Source organism: Lithobates pipiens, unplaced genomic scaffold, assembly GCF_037356315.1.
Source record: "Lithobates pipiens isolate NorthernLeopardFrog02 unplaced genomic scaffold, aLitPip1_a1.2 Scaffold_23, whole genome shotgun sequence".
NCBI classification, from domain to species: domain Eukaryota; kingdom Metazoa; phylum Chordata; class Amphibia; order Anura; family Ranidae; genus Lithobates; species Lithobates pipiens.
The window spans coordinates 93,842,232-93,864,206 of record NW_027507785.1 but is presented as its reverse complement, the minus strand read 5'-3'; the positions used below and the strand labels follow the sequence as shown (position 1 = coordinate 93,864,206).

The 21,975-nt window shown below is 41.0% G+C and overlaps 1 protein-coding gene across 2 annotated transcripts in view; it reads left to right on the top strand.

Annotated features, from left to right (window-relative positions):
- Positions 1–21,975, top strand: part of CACNA2D3 (calcium voltage-gated channel auxiliary subunit alpha2delta 3) — a 1,440,485-nt gene that overhangs the window by 669,452 nt on the left and 749,058 nt on the right. For both annotated transcript variants that reach the window (XM_077452052.1, XM_077452053.1), the window contains exon 9: positions 935–1,009. In XM_077452052.1, coding sequence (XP_077308178.1) covers positions 935–1,009 — 75 coding nt within the window. The remainder of the gene's footprint in view (positions 1–934; positions 1,010–21,975) is intronic.

The window sequence follows — 21,975 nt, the reverse complement described above, 5'->3', positions numbered from 1 at the left end:
TACACTTTAAAAATGTACCAGTTGAAAATTACAAACAGATTCAACTTAACACAACAAACCTACACAGTCCCTGTCTTGTTTGCACCGCCTGTATACTGCTGTTCTGAGTATATAGGGCCTGGGGGCCACACGCATTTCCTTTTTTTAATATGGGTACAGGGTTCCCCTTAATATGCGTACAAGACCCAAATAAGCTGGTAATGGGCAGGGAGGGCTACCCATGCCATTTTTCTCAATGATTTTCAACCATATTGCAGGAACCAGATATAACATTAAAACCGCAAGCAGTTTTAAATGGTGTTATTTCCGTTTAATGTCATTTTGTGCAGGGACTGTTCTAAACACGGGAAACACGTGGCACTTCACAGGCATACTACAGACAACCCCCAGGCACCATATTTAAAGGAATATTTCACTTTTTTTTTTCACTTTAATCGTCATTAAAATCAGTGCTCCCGCCAAAACAGCCGTTTTTAAAACTTTTTTTTGCATTGACCCATGTCCCCTGAGGCAGGAGTCAGGTCCCCAAACCCTTTTTAGGACAGTATCTTGCATATTAGCCGTTAAAATTAGCACTTTCCATTTCGAACGTTCGAGTCCCATAGACTTCAATGGGGTTCTAACGTTCGTAACGAACGTGGGGTCCGTTCGAAAGTTCTGGTGCGAACCGAACCGGGGGGTGTTCGGCTCATCCCTACTAATGACTTGTAGTTTTCAATATATTAAACTTGTGCCTTAGACACACATAAAAGCATGACATAATGGAAAGTGTTAAAGTGCAGCAACACAACGCAACACTGTGAATCTGTGCTCAGAAAGTGATGCTCATTCAACTGGTATTTGTATCGCAAAAGTCTCTGAAAATTGTGAAATGTGTATGTCTATGTAGGAATTCTTATAACACTGCCTCCCTCTTTATCTTTTCTTTTAACAGTATAATGAAGATATTCAATATGTAGAGCCTTGCCTGAACGGAACTTTAGTGCAAGCAGACAGAAACAACAAAGAGGTAAGCCTAATTGGGTATGAAAATGGAAAATATATTAATTTCCAACAAAGAAAGCACACAAAAAGAATTGATTGTTTCTTAGTGCCTTGCTAATAATCTAAAATTAATTTAAGTAAAAGAAATATTTGCAGCATAAATGAGTTAATTGAAATGTTTTAATTTTGTATATGTGGCAACAAAGTTATAATGCTATGTTTTTCAGAATAAATCAAACATATTTAATGAGGTTTTACTGTGATGGGATTACCTAATTTTACCTCTCATTGTTATGGAAGGGTTTGGTAATGGCTGTAGAAGCATCTGTTGGAGATAAATGGTAACAATCATAACTACTGGAGGAGGAAAAAAGGAGACTGAGAGGGAAAAGGTTTGTAGAAACCTGACAATCACATTTTGATGAGCCCCCAGTCTCTTTTTTTTAGCTGTAAGAGTTACCACTCATCTAGGAAGGTTTTCCAAAAGTGGAGCGTCTGTGGGAAATCAAGAAACCATTTGTGAAGTCAGATACTGATGTTGGATCAGAAGACCTGACTGGCAATCAGCATTCAAGGTGTTCAATAAAGAAATACTAGGGAGGAGATTTACTAAGAAGAAGGCACTAAACCAGTTCATACATTAATTGGTGCGTCGGAAAAGTCATTAATGGAACGTACGAACCGGCGCACATTGAAGCGCAAATAACGATAATAAATACCCGCATATGTAAACTGCAACTGTTGCTAGGGTAAGTGCGGTTTCTCATTGATAATTGCGCCCGCCCAATACAATTGGTTAATTTCATCTCTTTTGATGTGTCTCATTAGGCAATTAGTAGGTGTACTCAATTATTTAACCCCTTTGATGATCTCATTCCTATCACTTCTAATATATCTTATGTGTTTTTTTTTTGTTTTGTTTTTTACCCAAATCTTTCAATACATTACAAAGAACAGAGAAGTTTTTCTAAACACAATAAATTAATATTTTCATATTGTGATATTTAAAGGTGACCATACACTGCAATCAGTTAGATCTTAAATAAATTAGATTCAGTGAAAGAGCCTGTTTGATTTCCTATAATTTCAACTAATTGTTCAAGTGCGTCTTCCTATTACCTATTTTGTCTAAATATCGAGTTGTACAGAGATTGGCCAATCAGATTGCATAGTACATGACCATCTTAAGTACCAAATTTGGAATGTAAATGTGCCATGGCCTAACGATATTTCTTGGGCATTATACAAGGCACATGAGAAATCACCTTTTTTCAAGACATGCTAGAGTGATCAGGAATCTTCAAACTACGACTCTCCAGCTGTTGCGGAACTACACATCCCACGAGGCATTGTAAAACTCTGACATTCACAGACATGACTAGGCATGATGGGAATTGTAGTTCCTAAACAACAGGTGGGCCATAGTTTGAAGACCTCTATGCTAGACCATAATTATGCCTCCAGAATTGGGAGTGTGGCATCTACACAACTTCTCTCTGCTGGTGGAAGCAAGAACCTACATCTATAGATATATATAGATTTAGATATATATACACACACACTGAAGTAGGAAGCAATATACATTGGCCCGGAAGTGAATCTGTACACAGGAAGTAGGTGTGTGTTTTGAGGCTAAATCATTTACATATACACACATGACCCACACAAACACCACCCCATGTAAAAAATAAATAAAAAATGATCCTAATTTGCAAATAAGTATCATCTCTTCCTCAGAGAACAGTGAATGGGGCATAGTGGTGGGAAGAAATTGGCAGCAGTACAAGCAACTTCCTGGAGGGGCGTGATGTTACTTCTGTGTGCTGGCCACCGCTTCCGGGAACCAGATATGCACCGTGGCTACATACCTCCGCGCACACAGCAGTTGCGCATCTTACATAGACAGCGGTCACGCATCTAGATGCATTTGTCGCATCTAGCTGCAGGAACCCAATTTTTATGGAAATTAATAGTAAAGCAGATGCAGATTTCCAGGACTGGACTAACAAATGTTTCTAGTGAAAGGCAACTGGTGCTTTCTATTAATAAGGTCTAAATGGGCCATTGACATGCATCACAGTTGAAGGAATGTGTCTTTGCAAACTTAAACTAAGTGAAATCCTTTCTTATTTTTGCTTGGGCACAGAGTGCAGAGGGATTAGAAGTCTTGTCAGTTTTCTGGGATGACTGCACCGCTGATAGGTTGAAGACACCTCCCGAATTTTGCCAGTTTCTCCTTCACATGTATTTACTTCCTGTCACATAGCCAAACAGGAAGTGAGGGTAAAACCCTACCAATGTCTTTCCTTGGGGACACACAGGTCCATCTAGATAGTTTGCCCATTAGGGAAATTGCACTTTACCATTTTGCTGTGTACACCCCAAATTATTAGGTATCTTGGACTTTGGGGTATATTTACTAAAGGCAAATCCACTTTGCACTACATGTGCACTTGGAAGTGCAGTTGCTGGAGATCTGAGGAGGACATGCAAGGAAAATAAAAAAACAGCATCTTTGCTTCTACATGATTGGATGATAAAATCACCAGTGCTTCTCCTCAGATTTACAGCCAATACATTTGTTTTGGACAATGGATATGCCTTTAATAACCCCCAAAATACCAAATAATTTTTGGTGTACGCAACAAAGTGCTATTGCAATTTGCTTAATGGAGACACTAGTTAGACTGACCTGTATGTCCCCAAGGAAAGACATTGGTAAGGTTTTACCCTTCCTATTTGGTTATGTGACAGGAAGTGAAGACAATTTTCAGAAAAGGGACACAAAGCTCAACCTAAAAAAGACAAGTAGGCGTTCTAACACTCACTTGGTTTCCCTCAAATGCTCACAATTAGAATAGGATTGTCTAGATTTTAGCTCAGTGCTCCAAATCAGTGGTTCTCAACCCTGTCCTCAAGTACCCCCAACAGGCCATGTTTGCAATTTTACCTTCATCTTGCACAGGTGCTTTAACCACTTAACAACCGGCCCATAGCCGAATGACGGCTACAGGGCGGTTGTTTAACTCTGGGAGGCCGTCATATGACGTCCTCCCAGAATTCCGCTCTCGCGCGCCCCCTGGGGCGCGCACTCGAGAGCATCCGTCCTGTGGACCCGGCGCATCACGGATCACGGTAAACGGCCGCTCATCGCGGCCGTTTACCACGTGATCGCTCCGTCAAATGACGGAGTGATCACATGTAAACAAAACCTCTCTGTACCGATCGGTACAGCGGAGGGGGAAGAGATCGGTGTCAGCAGCGATGTGGGCTGCATCTGCAGTGCCCACATCGCTGCTCACCGAAATGTAACCCCTCAATTCCCTGCCATTACTCTGCAATACCCTGCAATGCCAGCTAATACTCTGCAATACTCTGCATTACTCTGCAATACTCTGCATTACTCTGCATTACTCTGCAATACTCTGCAATACTCTGCATTACTCTGCAATACTCTGCATTACTCTGCATTACTCTGCAATACTCTGCAATACTCTGCATTACTCTGAAACACTCTGCATTACTCTGCAACACTCTGCAACACCCTGCAATACCCTGCAATACCCTGCAATACTCTGCAATACTCTGCAACACTCTGCAATACCCTGCAACACTCTGCAATACCCTGCAATGCTCTGCAACACCCGCCAATACCTTGCAACACTCTGCAAAGCTCTGCAACACTCTGCAATGCTCTGCAACACCCGCCAATACCCTGCAACACTCTGCAATGCTCTGCAACACCCGCCAATACCCTGCAACACTCTGCAATGCTCTGCAACACCCGCCAATATCCTGGAATGCTCTGCAACGCAATACTCTGCAACGCCATACTCTGAGATACCCAGCCATACTCAGAGATACCCAGCCATACCCAGCCATAGTCAGTGATACCCTGCAATACCCAGCCATAGACATCCCCCCCCCCTCCCGCCGCCCTCCGGTGCTTCTACCGACCCGCCAATACGATCAAAGCCAGAATCTTTTTATTTATTTATTTATTTTTTTCAGGCTTCCCAGCCTAGAGGTGAGATGCGGGGTGTTATTGACCCCATATCTCACTGTAAAAAGGACCTGTCATGCCATATTCCTATTACAAGGGATGTTTACATTCCTTGTAATAGGAATAAAAGTGATAAAAAAAAATATTTTTGGGGAAAAAAATGTCAAACTAAAATAAATAAAGTAAAATGAACAATAAAAAAAAAAATTTTTTTTAAAGCGCCCCTGTCCCCATGTGCTCGCATGCAGAAGCGAACGCATACGTAAGTCCCGACCCACATATGAAAACGGTGTTCAAACCACACATGTGAGGTATCGCTGCGAACGTTAGAGTGAGAGCAATAATTTTAGCCCTAGACCTCCTCTGTAACTCAAAACATATAACCAGTAAAAAAAAATTAAATCGTCGCCTATGGGGATTTTTAAGTAGCGACGTTTGGCGCCATTCCACGAGCGTGTGTAATTTTGAAGAGTGACATGTTAGGTATCTATTTACTCAGCGTAACTTCATCTTTCACATTATGCAAAAATTGGGCTAACTTTACTGTGTTTTTTTTTTTTAAGCACAAAACTGTTTTTTTTCCAAAAAAAATGCATTCGAAAAATTGCTGCGCAAATAACGTGCGAGATAAAAAGTTGCAACGACCACCATTGTATTCTCCAGGGTGTTTGCTAAAAAAACATATATAATGTTTTGGGATTCTATGTAATTTTCTAGCAAATAAATGATGATTTTTACATGTAGGAGAGAAATGTCAGAATTGTCCTGGGTGCTCCAGAACGCCTGATGGCGCTCCCTGCATGTTGGGCCTCTGTATGTGGCCACGCTGTGTAAAAGTCTCACACATGTGGTATCGCCATACTCGGGAGTAATAGCAGAATGTGTTTTGGGGTGTCATTTGTGGTATTCATATGCTGTGTGTGAGAAATAAACTGATAATATGCCAATTTTGTGAAAAACAAAAGTAAAAAAAATCTTAAGTTTGCAAAGAATTGTGGGAAAAAATGACAACTTCAAAAAACTCACCATGCCTCTTACTAAATACCTTGGAATGTCTTCTTTCCAAAAAGGGGGCATTTGGGGGGTATTTGTACTTTTCTGGCATGTTAGGGTCTCAAGAAATGAGATAGGCCGTCAGTACTTCAGGTGTGATCAATTTTCAGATATTGGCACCATAGCTTGTGGACTCTATAACTTTCACAAAGACCAAATAAAATCCACCAATTTGTACTTATTTTTACCAAAGATATGTAGTAGTATAAATTTTGGCCAAAATTTATGAAGAAAAAATTACGAATCTGCTAAATTTTATAACAGAAACAAAGAAAAATTCATTTTTTTACAGAATTTTCTGTATTTTTTCTTTTATAGCACAAAAAATAAAAAACCGAGTGGTGATTAAATACCACCAAAAGAAAGCTCCATTTGTGTGAAAAAAAGGACAAAAATTTCATATAGGTCCAGTGTTGCATGACTGAGTAATTGTCATTCAAAATGTGAGAGCACCGAAGCTGAAAATTGGTCTGGTTATTAAGGTGTTTAAGTGCCCAGTGGTCAAGTGGTTAAATCAGAGTGGCTTTGGTAATTTGGACAGCTATTTAGCTAAGATAAATTCCCAAAACATGTCCTGCTGGGGGTACTTGAGGACCGAGTCTGAGAACCACTGCGCTAAAATGGAAAATTGAAATACTTACCTCTCTGTAATTCTCCTTTCCTGGTGCCTATCTATGTCAGCATACACACAATCCATGCATGTTCTAGCATGAAGGCACCAGGGAAGTAGCTTTTAGACAAATCACACCTTTTTGTTTTGTTTTTTTGCCAATCAGCCTAGTTAAGCTGCAGCTGGGAAATTTATTGCATGAAAATTGTTTAGGGGGAGGGAGAGAGTGTACAAGGCATTACTTGGATTGAGCATGCATCTGCAAAACAAATTATTAACAAAACACATAAAACATAAAATAATTGCTTCAAATTTTATTGGTCAAGAAAACAGGACTTGGAAAAGAGCAAGGAAAGCAAAAAACACATGTATGTTAATTTGAGACAGTAACAGAATATGGTTTTGAGGTCTGACCATTTTGCAGAGGAAATGAACATGAGTTAAAAGGACTGTGCCCACAAACGGGCAGTCTCTTAAGGATTTAAACATTTAGTAGTCACAACAGCTTGAGGAAGATTTTGTTAAATAATGCAACACAGACAATTAAATCAAAGTGAAACTAACAACCTACAAACAGCACAGATTGACAACATCAAGAATATGTCAGTGAAAAATATCCCCCCTCCCCAAAACAACAAAAACAAAAGTGGAAGTAAAAAATACTTGCTCTAAAACATCTGTTTTGCAAAGACATAACAAACCAAATACAAAGAGAAAATCCATGCGTTACAAACTCTATAAGGACAACCAAAAAATCCCACCCAAAACTAAAAAAATATTGTGCCCCTCCCACACACTAGCAAACCCCTAGCCAAAGGCACAGCATGCCTGCCCATGAAAGGGGCTGGATGCTTGGGGGCAGGAGGGGCTCAGGTACCCCAAAAGTCAACCAACTCAATCTCATATTCAGGGGGATAAGGGCCTCTTCCACACAACCCTAGGGTTTGGTTGTGGGGGCTGCAGACAGGGGGCTTTACGGAATGTGGAAAACCCCTTTAAACTAGTGGGTACAAGGTGCTTTGTGGTTGGGATGAGGCCAACATGGCCCCAAAGGTAGCCAGCTATGTTGAGTGCATGTGGCCTTGTATGGAGGGGGTTGGGCGATCGCTCTTCTCGCCCCCTTTCCTAGCTGGCCCTGTTGTATGCGCTGAAGAACGATGTGGTTTGGATTGGTAAAGGCAGCTTACAGCCTTTTGAGAATAGAGTGGAATGTGGAGTTCCCCTTTAAAAGCAAAAGCTAGCCCATGGAAATCCAAGGGGTTAGAGGGGGGAGACAAGAGCATTGGAGAATGGAGTGTGGAGTTCCCTTTTAAAAGCAAAAGCTAGCCTAAGGAAATCAGGTTAAATGTCCTTTTAGGAGGCACTAGAGGAGCCAGAGTCTTTTTACATAATTTTAACAAGGTTCATGTCACATGTTGGCAATGTAACATGCTAACATGACCTGTGTGCAAATCTCTTTAAAAAAATACATAAAGGTGAACACTGAACCAGTGTAAAAAAAAATTGTCAAGTTTAGAAGTGCGCCTGTTCAACCCATGCAATGCACGTTGCTTAACATTTACTATGATTTTGGCCACGTAGTGAACAAAGCATGTGAACAAGTGCAACAGCCACTGGTGCATGTGCACCGTTTACATTGATCTCACGCTCTACGTTCTAAACGTACTTGCAGGCACAGCAGGCTTTCTCTGAAAAAGTTACTTTCTCATTATATTTTGGACATATGTGTTACTTGGGCAGTTGTTAGTAAACTTCCTCACATCACCCCATAATATCAGCACCTCCATCTTCTGTCAATATTGATTTGGAGATGCCGTGCGCCATGTCCATAGTGGCGCACAGATTGCATTCTCCCGTGCACCGAGATTTCTATAGTAAATGGGGAATTCACGCTCTGTTACTGCCGCACAATTTGGTAAATATGAAAATGTGCGTTGCGCCTCACCGTGCACCTCTACTGATGGTGCACGGCTTTCGTAAATCACCCCCAAAGTCTATTCTACCAAAATGTTATACCTCTTAGCATTTTTTTTTTACTTTAGTTTCACTTTAAATCGAAAAGAGACTGGTGCTGGACACTGCTTACATTCTCCTTCACTCCTCCCTTGACATCTACATAGAAGCAGAGATGAGGTTTGGGTTCAATGCTACCTGAGTTTGAACCTTCGAGATCAATCCTGCAGGGTCAAGATTTGTGATACCTGTGAATTTTTGTGCAGATTTGCACATTTTAAAAACAACAACATGTGCCTCAGGGCTGTTGAACTATAGCCAGCAGGCCTAGGAGGGCCAATGAGGGTCATGTGGATGAGCAATTCTGCTCACTATAAAAGGGGGCACAGAGCAGCCATCGTATCCATGAACTGGAAGCTGCTGTAGGAAAAGGATAGGAAATGCTGACAAACTGCATATGGAAAGATTAGAATCCGGAAGCTGTACTGTAACTCCTTTTGGGCAATCAACCACTGTCTATTTTTTATTCTTACTATTGAGGGCTTTTTTGTGTTTAATTTTATTTTGTGATTAATTTGAGGTCAGCAGTCCTTTTAGTTGCTGTCCCATCCAGAATAAACTTTTTTTTTTTTTTGCTTGGCTTTGCAAGGCTTCTCTTAAAAATGGGCTATTATTTTAGAGGGTTTTTTTTTTTTTTAGCTTTCATTTATTTTTAGATTGTTTTTTATTTTATGTTGCTAGAGTCTTTTTTTTTTTTTTTTTTACTAAAGTCTTTTTGGGCTTTTGTTTCTTAGGTGGTATTTTGGGATTTTTTTTTCTTTTCCATTTTATTTATTTTTATATGTATAAGTATAAGTATAGGGTACTTAAAGTGTAATATTCACTTGTTACTGTCAGTCTTTAAAGTGGTAGTAAACTCTGTACAACCACTTGTACCTACAGGTAAGCCTATAATAAGACTTACTTGTAGGTACTGTAAATATCTCCTAAACGTGCACTGTTTAGGAGATATTCAGAGTGCATACAGCCAATGACACTATCGGCTTACAGTACCGGACCTTCAGAGCCTGTGCCGGAAACGGTGCCTCCCACGTGACGTCATCGCGCCCCCCCCCGGCCACTCATGTAGGAAGGAAGACTGGAGAAAGATGTCAGCCACCTCAGAGGTGACATTGCGGCATGGGAGGGCTTTGTTCTAAGGTAAGTTTCTCATAATGTGCTAGTATGCAATGCATACTAGTACATTATGACATTTCCTTACAGGATTCTTTTTTTTTAATTGTTTGTAAGCACCAGTGGTTTACAACCATTTTAAGATGCCTTTCAGCACATAGAGTAACCAGGCATTCCTAAAGCATTGTGCACACAATGAGAATACCAGCCCAATAATTGTCTGTTTTTTTTTTTTGCATGCTACTCTCATATCCAAAATGAAGAGGTTATTAAACATACGAAAATTGTTGTACGACAGAATACAACTTTGGAAGTGATGTAATGTGTTGTATTGTATTGTAATGTATTCTTTTTCGTTTCCCAGCATGCTTGGTCTTGCTCTTCTGATTTTATTCTGACGAATACTGTACTGATTAAACAAAAATCGTGCGGTCTGATATTGTACGTGAAAAATTTTCGTGTTTGTCCCTTTGGATAATTTTGAACTATCGTGATCAGTTCTCCTACATAAAGCTGTATTTTTCATCCAATTTTCTGATCATTTGTACTAGGCTTAATAGAAGTGGGGCTATGAGGTGCAAGGAGGGAGGAGGCTTTGTTTGGGATATCACACTTTATAGAGTGACAATTCCCTAGTTCAAAACGCAAATTTAAGTGAATAAAAAATAATTTACGGAAACAATAAATACTGCAAGTAAGTACTTAAAATACCTAATTTTTCTACGGTTTTCCGTGCACTTTTATGAGTCTTGACATGGTCTCTTTAAGAAATGTGTCTTGATTGGGACCATTATTTATCACATTTTTTTCCCTTGCCACCCTCTTTATCATCCAGTTAGCTGTTTAAGAAATATAAGAAAGGAGTCTTCTGTAGAAAGACCCAGAGGGAGAGCTAACATGACATTTTGATGTGTTAAAGGTTGATATCTACCTCAAGAAGCTATAAAAGTTAGAGTATCAATGTAATGGGGAGTAAACAACCTGTTTTATTTATTTATTTTGAACAATGTATTTCCTTGGTTAAAAAGCACTGTTCAGTGTTTTACATCAAGATAATAGCTTTTCTGCCACATTGCTCCTCGAGAAAAAAAAACATTAGAAGTGTTTTCGCCTCATTGTGTTTCCTAAGCTGAACACAGACTTTATTTGTGGGTTTATTTATGATTAATAGTTATGCTTATATTTTATATTTCAAATAAAGGGTTTAAAAAATGTAATTACTTTGTAAAAAAATGTAATTGATACAAAGTGTTCATGTGCAAATACTGCTTATCAACAGTATTATAAAATATTGACTAATATTATTGGGGATTTTGAAGAAAATGGAAATCTTCTCTTTGTATGAGACCTCTCCCTATAGTAACATAAAAGAGTTTCCATCTCTTACAATCCTTATGGTTCACAGTGATTGGTGGATGTTTAAGCAGGGCACTTATGGCAAGTATTCAGGCTGCAATGCAGTGATTAGTAAATAAAAAAACGTCAGGGAAAAAATAAATTGTCATTGTCGTACATCTAACCATGGAAATACAATAATTAACCACAGAAACTCACTGTATTGTTCAATCTGCGCTACCAGATATCAGCAGCAGGTACCTTGTTGTGTACAGGTTTAGGTAAAACCTTTCATCTGTAAGAGGGAACACATAGCAGACCACTGTGATAATGGCTTTTTGTCTAGAAATTCCCTTTAAATATAGCAACAAAGAGGTGCACCCTTTTTAGTTTCATAAACAGTTTATTGAATGAAGAAGAATTTAAAATTCCAAGCTTATGCAGCCAGAAGTAGGTACAGCATAGGACAACATGATTTCCATGGACAAAGCAAGAGAGAATGTATAGGACACAAATACATAACTTACATTATTCAAAGAAGCCAAATCTTAAAAACATGTACCCGGATATTGCAGAACATGAGAAACTGGTAAACGTATAAAGCAAAAAAAAATCTGAACAGTAGCAAATGCAAAGTGGTGGTATCCCCAAAAACCCAGAAATGAGCCACCCATACCCTTTCCAATGGTCCTTACAACCACCTGAATAAGAGGACATCAGGGGGAAAAGGAGGTGGGGGGGGGAACCCACGGGACTACCCCCATGCGGACATTCTAAGGTAAGAGGGCAGCATATCCATCCATAGAAGAAGGTGGACAAATAAAAGGAGGATAGAAGGAGAAGAGAGAAAAAAAAGGGGGGGGGGAGCACAAGAACAGTAATAGGGACTTGGGATTTGGAATGGGGGACAGGGAAAGATGCCATCCCTAGACCCACCCCCACCTCCGTCCACATACACAAGCCCCTATAACAGCACCTATAGTGAGAAGCACCCTTTTTATTAAGTTGAACTGTAATTTGGACATTTGATACATACAAATTTTAAAAATTAAGAAACCGAATATTCATTGTGGTTCGTGTGAGGAATATTCGGTCAGAAGGGAGTACTAGATCCCAGGAGGGAAGAAAGGCATCCATCCCAGAAGGATTAGTGGGAGTTGTAATGAAAAGCCTGTGATTAACAGTGAGGTGAGCGTACAAATCACCTGGTGGTGGTGGTGGCATCTGTATAAGAAGAGTATAGAGGAGCACGGCGGTGGATTTAAATACACTAAATAGACTTTATATTTTATACTTTTTATATATATTTTTGTTTATCTATTTGAACACAGAAGTATTCATTAACACATCATTTTAGTGTGTAATTGCTCAGTAGCGCTGCGCCATATAAATTATCATTGGGTTCAGAAAATGTTACATTTGCTTGGACTCTAAGCAATTAATGTGGTGTTCAAGTCCTCTTTACTGTGGACTTATACCCAAAGGACTTACTGTGGTACTCTTGGAGGTCTTTTTGGAGCTTTCTTACCAGTAGGATATTTTAATCCCCTTCAAATTTTTCCTTCATTAAACCTGAGTTCTGGGTTGCCCTCACAGACACCTTTCGCCCCCTCCCTCAACCCCCCTAAATATAAAGCTTTAAAAAATTGTAAATACTCTTTTACTAAATGCTCTTTTGATAACCCTCACCTATGGCCATGTAACATTCTGGTCCCAAGTCTTCTCCTTTTTTCTGTGTACGAGAGACGGGGTCCTTCTTTGGGTGTCCACACTGCCTGTGTGATGTGGACAGTTTCTATTGGCCATCCAGTGTTAAGGACATGTCAGAAGAGTAGAGTAGAGTCAGTAAAAGGGGGCTGGTGGGGACAGCAGACAGGTACACCTGCATCGTTGGATCCCCAATCCACTGCACCTGGAACCAGCTCTGACAAAGGAACAAGGGCAGTGGACTTGGGTGAGTATGTCCCTGCTCCAAAAAGTGTTTTTAAAGATATTTGGGTGAGAGGCAGGGGGTAGGAGGGTTCAATTTTGCCTTGGAGATGGGCTTTAAGAGAAACACAATACAATGTTTGGTTTCAGAGCTTCCCATCTACAAGTCCACTAAGGATTTTTTTTTGCTGTTTAAGAGATGGGTACAGAAGAGGAAAACCCCTCTATTAAAAACTAAATCTGACTGAGGTTCTCAGATGAAATTGAAAAAGGCCTAAGCTGGAGTTCAACTTTAAAAACAATTTTATTTTTAATGAGTGGGGTTTCTGTAAAAAATGTCCATCTTTCAGGACCCTTACCCTTCAGACAGAACATTCCTAAAGTGCCTGTAGCCAGAGTGTTGAGTTCTTCTGTAACAGAGAGCTTTGTAAAGTTGCATGATATTTGTAGAAATACCTCAGCACCTTTCATCGTGCTTTAATACATTTCATTTTTCTGTGCTTTTGATATATCTCCGAATACCATTCAGAATCACAGCTGTGAAAGTATTTCCAAATGCAGCCAAATTGTCCATCGGTTTCTTCGTCCCAACCAGTTACCTACAGCGCTCTCCCGAGCTCAGGAACATTACACAGAGCCCTTGTTTATGTTAGATGTATGCGAATGGAAACTGAGGAGTGCAACTGATCTCTACTTTAGCGGAACATGCATTTCAAAGAACGGAAAGTCAGGAATAAAATTGATGAGAAGAATCTCCTTGTAAGTGCAGGAGTGGAAAAAACACGCCATTAAGTCATCATTTCTTCACTGTCACCTATCAGCATCTGCTCTCCAATAAGTGGGGAGAAAAAAAGCAGATTCATTAAAATTCATAGTGCGTGAAAGCCATTTTGGATACAATTCTGTACACAAAACAAATTTGAGCATTTTATTTGATATATTCCTACAGTACGCTGAGCATTTCAATATTTTTTTCCTGCAAGATCTAATGAGGAGGGACATTATGTTGCAAAGCTGTCTGTTACCCTTCAGTAGAAAAGGGAATTGGAATCAAACAGATAATACAGCGTCCTCCTGTTTGACGCCCGGGAGCCACACTGAACAAAATGGTAATCCTTCAATAGAACAACAGTAATCATGTTTTTTTACAACATCTCATACTTGATTCTGTTTTAGCGCAGACTGGTTTAATAAGCACTAAAATTGATACCTAAGGGGCACACAGGAAACACATTCCTTTTCACTGGTTCAGTAAATTATCCAAGAAATCTACATAAATCAGGGATTCATACCTTTGAGTGTCAGCTTTTGGGTTAGGATTGTTACACGTGGGGGCTTTTTGCAGGTGTTTACTAGGGTCCAAAATAAAGAGGAAGAAAGCACCAGTTCAAAAAGTATATTATCCATTTTAGGGTCAATTATCTATGCATAAAGCAAAATACAATAGAAAAAAAAAAGTTTTGAGGGTTTCAAGGGGCCTTTTTCCTTAGGATATCAGGATACCTTTGAGCACAGCAAAGGTAAGGGTTTGCGAAGTACCACAGTGAAAAGGGCTTATGTTCCTTTCCCGTTCTCCCTATCTGTTTTCTCTCCCTTTGCTCCCTCCCACTTTTTTTTTCTAGTGTCCCTTTTTCTTTACTAGTAACATTGGGTATTTATTCCATAAGTAAAGAGACATTTTGCCTTCCTGCTATTTTACTTTGTGTGTCAGAGAAGATGCTTCTAATACACTTTCTACCTAACACAAGAGGTTTGACAGCACACAAGGCTGTCTATATGCATTCTTACCCACTGTAGGGGCGCAAGCCTTATGCCCCGTACACACGATCGGACTTTACGACAACAAAACCGTGGATTTTTGTTCGAAGAATGTTGGCTTCAACCTGTCTTGCATACACACAGTCACACAAATGTTGGCCAATAATTATGAACGTATTGACGTACAAGACGTATGTGAAATCTCCATTACGAATGCTAGTTATATCTCCGACTCATACTTGATTCCGAGCATGCATGGACTTTTGTCAGACAGACTTGTGTAAATGCGATCGGAAAGTCCGGCAACAAACATTTGTTGGCGGAAAATTTGAGAACCTGCTAGCCAACATTTGTTGGCGGAAAGTCCAACAACAAATGTTTGATGGAGCATACACATGGTCGGACTTTCCGCCAACAAGCTCACATCCAACATTTGTTGTAGAAAAAATCCAACCGCTTGTATGGGGAATTGGCGTCCTGTAGTATAGCCAATGACCTTGGCATCTGGATGTCTATTTCCAGACAAATAGAGGCACGTTTCAGCGGTAGGCACAACCATTATAGATCCACTGGTCAGTTAAATGTAATTTCAGAGAAAATGCACTTATATGCCCTACCTAGGTCTGAGCTAAACTACACTAAAACCACTACCCCAGCTGCTTACTTACCTCAATACCACACCCTTCTCCTTTATTGTGCCCTTTTCAGTCAAAATACTCTTTACTGCTGGCTGAACCTGCGCAATAAGCCCTTGTAGACCTTTATAGTGTCATCTTCTAAGTGCCCCAGCCATGGAACCCGCCCATGACATCATTACTTCTTGGGACAATGGTGGGGCTAAATATAAAAAGCATTAGCCCCTCAGAATTGATTCAATGCATTTTTGAAATACCATCTCAGTGTTGAAAGACTTGTGTGAGCTAATATCAACATGCCACACTTGCTGCCCTCTTACTAGGGGGATAGAAGCTCACATGCTTGGTGACCTTGTAGTGCCTAGAAGGTTGGAAGAGAGGCAATCCTTATTTTATTAAGCATTAAAAATCATGGTCTCCAGAGTTAATATTTTCATTTTAAATAAAAAAGGCAATAATTTGTCATCTCACACCAAATTTTTTTATTAAAGGGTTCTTACTTTTACAAACCTATATGGTTGTAATTTCTCTTATATGAATAAGCAATACTGGTATAGCTAATTATGTATAGAGACCAACATCTTTTTAAATAATTGAATAAGTTCTAAATATTAAAGTAGAACTTTGCTGCTTGCAGATTAGGTAAGGTCTTGGCATAATTTTCAAGTATACTTGGCAAAATGGGACCTAAACTGAAGTAACAGCGCTGATGGCATTAAAAGTTCAATGGCGCCACCACCTGCAGGGGGGGTTCGCTCCAAAATCTATCAGTGTATGTCTAGCCTCAATTGTCTGTTAAAACCACTTTCACACTTTGTAACCATTTGCTAAATATGTATGAAAAATGTTTAACATCCCTTTCCTGATGAATGACAATTTTATTTTTCCCTGCCATTTTCTATTTATTGTTAATCGCTGCATTGCAGCCTGAATACTTGCCATAAGTGCCCTGCTTAATTATCCATTTGTTGTTTTGAATTTGGTTTAGTGAAATATTATTTGCTTAAAGAGCTTAACGCTTTTTATAACTTCAGTTCCTATGTAGATAAGCTAAGCCTTTGCTTGCCTTGTGGATATGGGAGTATTTTGCTGTATGAGCCATGTTTAGTAGGTCAGCAAGAACATTAAACTTTTCTATTTGCTGCTGGATTTGAACCAACCGTTGCAATTAAATGGAACTTTAGCTTTTAAAGTTGATCTTCAAGTATGCAGAAAAAAAGACATTGCAAATCATATATGTGAATAATTTTACATGCAAGAGGGTTTATAGTTCTGGCAGACTTGTGATCCACACCTTTAGTTGACAGGGTAGTCAATATGTGACCTATCTGACAACAACACTGCAATAAAAACAGGACTCCACCTCAAAAAAATAAAATAAAAATAACCATGTATAGCAAAATGTTCTGCTGCAAACGTTGCCTTATGCAAAACACATACCTTCTGAGACCCAGAGCATGGAGAGTATGGTGACTTGTAGACTCAACAGGATCCACAGGCAGTATTACAGATGACATTGTTCTGGGTTTTTCTTGTAAGTGACAAAAGCTTTTGGTCTAAAAGCCTCCTAACTTTCTATAACCCTAACTTAACCACTTTCAGACCGGACCATTTTGCTGGTAAATGACCAGAGGTCTTTTTACACTTTGGCACTGCGCTGCTTTAACTGGTAATTGCGCGGTCATGCAATGTTGTACCCAAACAAAATTTGCGTCCTTTTCTTCCCACAAATAGAGCTTTCTTTTGATGGTATTTGATTGCCTCTGCGATTTTTATTTTTTGCGATATAAACGTAAAAAGACCGCAAATTTTGAAAAAAAATGATATTTTCTACTTTTTGTTATTAGAAAAATCCAATAAACTCAATTTTAGTCATACATTTAGGCCAAAATGTATTCAGCCACATGTCTTTGGTAAAAAAAAAGTCAATAATTGTATATTTATTGGTTTGCGCAAAAGTTGTCACATCTACAAACTAAGGTACGTTTTCTGGAATTTACGCAGCTTTTAGTTTACGACTGCCTATCTCATTTCTTGAGGTGCTAAAATGGCAGGGCAGTACAAAACCCCCCCAAATGACCCCATTTTGGAAAGTAGACCCCCTAAGGAAATTGATAAGAGGCATGTTGAGCCCATTGAATATTTTATTTTTTTGCCTCAAGCGATTGAATAATGACAAAAAAAAAATTTCTTTTTTTTTTTTACACAAAGTTGTCACTAAATGATATATTGCTCACACATGCTATGGGCGTATGTGAAATGACACCCCAAAATAAATTCTGCTGCTTCTCCTGAGTACGGGGATACCACATATGTGGGACTTTTTGGGAGCCTAGCCGTGTACGGGGCCCCGAAAACCAAGCACCGCCTTCAGGCTTTCTAAGGGCGTAAATTTTTGAGTTCACTTCTCACTACCTATTACAGTTTTGAAGGCCATAAAATGCCAAGATGGCACAAAACCCCCACAAATGACCCCATTTTAGAAAGTAGACACCCCAAGCTATTTGCTGAGAGGCATGTTGAGTCCATGGAATATTTTATATTTTGCCACAAGTTGCGGGAAAATTACAAACTTTTTTTTTTTTTTTTTTTTTCACAAAGTTGTCACTAAATGATATATTGCTCACACATGCCATGGGCATATGTGAAATGACACCCCAAAATAAATTCTGCTGCTTCTCCTGAGTACGGGGATACCACATATGTGGGACTTTTTGGGAGCCTAGCCGCGTACGGGGCCCCGAAAACCAAGCACCGCCTTCAGGCTTTCTAAGGGCGTAAATTTTTGAGTTCACTTCTCACTACCTATTACAGTTTTGAAGACCATAAAATGCCAAGATGGCACAAAACCCCCACAAATGACCCCATTTTAGAAAGTAGACACCCCAAGCTATTTGCTGAGAGGCATGTTGAGTCCATGGAATATTTTATATTTTGCCACAAGTTGCGGGAAAATTACAAACTTTTTTTTTTTTTTTTTTTTTTTCACAAAGTTGTCACTAAATGATATATTGCTCACGCATGCCATGGGCATATGTGAAATGACACCCCAAAATAAATTCTGCTGCTTCTCCTGAGTACGGGGATACCACATATGTGGGACTTTTTGGGAGCCTAGCCGCGTACGGGGCCCCGAAAACCAAGCACCGCCTTCAGGCTTTCTAAGGGCGTTACAGTTTTGAAGGCCATAAAATGCCAAGATGGCACAAACCCCCCCCAAATGACCCCATTTTGGAAAGTAGACACCCCTAAATTTAGGGGTACACTAGTGAGACTAGGTAATAAATGGCGGGTGCCCTGAAACTATAAAAAAATAACTAACCAACCAGCGTCACCTGTAACAGTTATATGGTGATCACTGGTGAAAGGGTTAACTAGGGGGCAATCAGGGGGCTTTATGCGGTAGTATATGGGGGTCCCTGGCGCTATAAAAAGCTGCGGCGAACCTAAATACCTACCTGCCTAACTAGCGTCACCTGTGACACTAATACAGCGATCAGAAAAACGATCGCTTATTAGGCTGGGTTCACACTGGAGCGATGCGGGAACGCCACGAATGCGCGGCGGGTTCCCGCATCGCATGCCTCCCGGCGGCAGTTCACACTGCCCTATGCGAACTGCTGGGAGTGTCAGTGAAATGTTACTGACACCCCCAGATCAGTTCGCATATCGCAGTGCGATCTGCAAACTCGGATCGCATGGTGTGAACACCCATGCGATCCGATTCTGCTGCGGGCCAAAAAAAGGGTCCCGTGCGAATTTGCGGCGGGTGCGGCGGGTGTGGCGGGTGCGGCGAATGGCTGAACTCGAATCGCACAGAGATCGGATGTGATTTGCACTGCAGTGCGGTGCGAATCACATCCGTTCTCAAACCGCTGCAATGTGAACCCAGCCTTAGTGACACTGGCGACGGGGGGTGATCACGGGGTTAAACCTTTATTGGGGGGGTTAGGGGGGTACCTTAGAACTAAAGGGGGCTAACCCTAACTGCCCTAACAGTTATTAGTCACAAATGACACCCGCCGGGTGATCAGGGGGTTAAACCTTTATTAGGTAATAAATGGCGGGTGCCCTGAAACTATAAAAAAATAACTAACCAACCAGCGTCACCTGTAACAGTTATATGGTGATCACAGGTGAAAGGGTTAACTAGGGGGCAATCAGGGGGCTTTATGCGGTAGTATATGGGGGTCCCTGGCGCTATAAAAAGCTGCGGTGAACCTAAATACCTACCTGCCTAACTAGCGTCACCTGTGACACTAATACGGCGATCAGAAAAATGATCGCTTATTAGGCTGGGTTCACACTGGAGCGATGCGGAAACGCAGCGAATCCGCGGCGGGTTCCCGCATCGCATGCCTCCCGGCGGCAGTTCACACTGCCCTATGCGAACTGCTGGGAGTGTCAGTGAAATGTTACTGACACCCCCAGATCAGTTCGCATATCGCAGTGCGATCTGCAAACTCGGATCGCATGGTGTGAACACCCATGCGATCCGATTCTGCTGCGGGCCAAAAAAAGGGTCCCGTGCGAATTTGCGGCGGGTGCGGCGGGTGTGGCGGGTGCGGCGGGTGTGGCGGGTGCGGCGGGTGCGGCGAATGGCTGAACTCGAATCGCACAGAGATCGGATGTGATTTGCACTGCAGTGCGGTGCGAATCACATTCGTTCTCATAAACCGCTGCAATGTGAACCCAGCCTTAGTGACACTGGCGACGGGGGGTGATCACGGGGTTAAACCTTTATTGGGGGGGTTAGGGGGGCACATTAGAACTAAAGGGGGCTAACTCTAACTGCCCTAACAGTTATTACAGTCACAAATGACACCAATGCAAAAAAAAAAAAAAAAAAAATGACATTGGTGTCACTGTGACTGGGGGGCAGGGGTAATTGGGGGGGTGATCGGGGGGTAAAGGGGGGGTGTGAGTGTGCCTGGCATGTTCTACTGTGTGTGTAGAGTGTTGGTGCAACTCACCGATCCGCTCTCCTCCGTGTCGGAACGAAAAATACCGACACGGAGGAGAGAATACATCACTTCCTCTCCTGTGTTTACATTACAGGAGAGGAAGTGATGTCACGGGGGATTTCCATTCGTCGAGAGCGATCGCGAGGGGGTGGCCATGAATGAATGGCCGCCCCCTCATCCCGGATCGCTCTCGAAGGAATGCCGACCGCCGCAGGCACCGGGGGGGGGGCCCGATCGGGCCCCCCACCCGCGGGCAGGCAGGGACTTATATATACGCCCATATGCCTGCCCGTGCCATTCTGCCGACGTATATCGTCGTGCGGCGGTCGGCAAGTGGTTAACTAATTATGAACATGGAGAGCAAGCCAGTGTCTCACTAGGACTTAATTAACTAACATGCAAACAGGAAGGGGGCATGCAAGAACATACTATAATGTACAAATAACAATAAGAGCTGCAGTAACACCACAGTTCTTTTGCTGATGATTTTTTTTAAATCATTCTTGTTATACAGGATTGCTATACAAAATAAATATGTTTATAGATATGAAATGGATGGCAAATGGCAAATCGCAAATACACTATATTGTCAAAAGTATTAGGACGGCTGTCTTTACACGCACATTAACTTTAATGGCATCACGGTCTTAGTCTGTAGGGTTCAATATTGAGTTGGCCCACCCTTTGCAGCTATAACAGCTTCAACTCTTCTGGGAAGGCTGTCCACAAAGTTTAGGAGGGTGTCTATGGGAATGTTTTACCATTCTTCCAGAAGAGCATTTGTGAGGTCAGCCACTGATTTTGGACAAGAAGGCCTGGCTCGCAGTCTCCGCTCTAATTCATCCCAAATGTGTTTTATCAGTTTGAGGTCAGCACTCTGTGCAGGCCAGTCAAGTTCCTCCACCCTAAACTCGCTCACCCATGTCTTTATGGACCTTGTTTGTGCACTGGTCCAAATCATTTGGTGGAGGGGGGATTATGGTGTGGGGTTGTTTTTCAGGGGTTTGGTTTGGCCCCTTAGTTCCAGTGAAGGGAACACTTAAGGCATCAGCATACCAAGACATGTTGGACAATTTCATGCTCCAAATTTTATGGAAACAGTTTGGGGATGGCCCCTTCCTGTTCCCACATGACTGCGCACCAGAACATAAAGCAAGGTCCATAAAGACATGGATGAGCGAGTTTGGGGTGGAGGAACTTGACTGGATTGGACAGAGTCCTAAACTCAACCCAATAGAACACCTTTGGGATGAATTAGAAGGAATACTGCAAGCCAGACCTTCTTGTCCAACATCAGAAATCTGCCCACACCATGTTATTGCCAAAAAAAATAAAAAAATGTATTTAAAATTTATATTTGTATGACAATTTGAAACAAATTATTTTTTGTTTTTATATATTGAACTATGTGACAAGAAGCAGAGGACTAGAAGCTCTTCCTGCTTCTGTTTCTCTGCAGACAGGCTGGGAAAGGGCTAGGTCATGTGACAGCTGTATATCGATTCGGAAAAAGGTACTTAGATGTTTGTTTGTTTTTAATTAAAATAATTACAGTGCCATCATCCACATACAGAAATA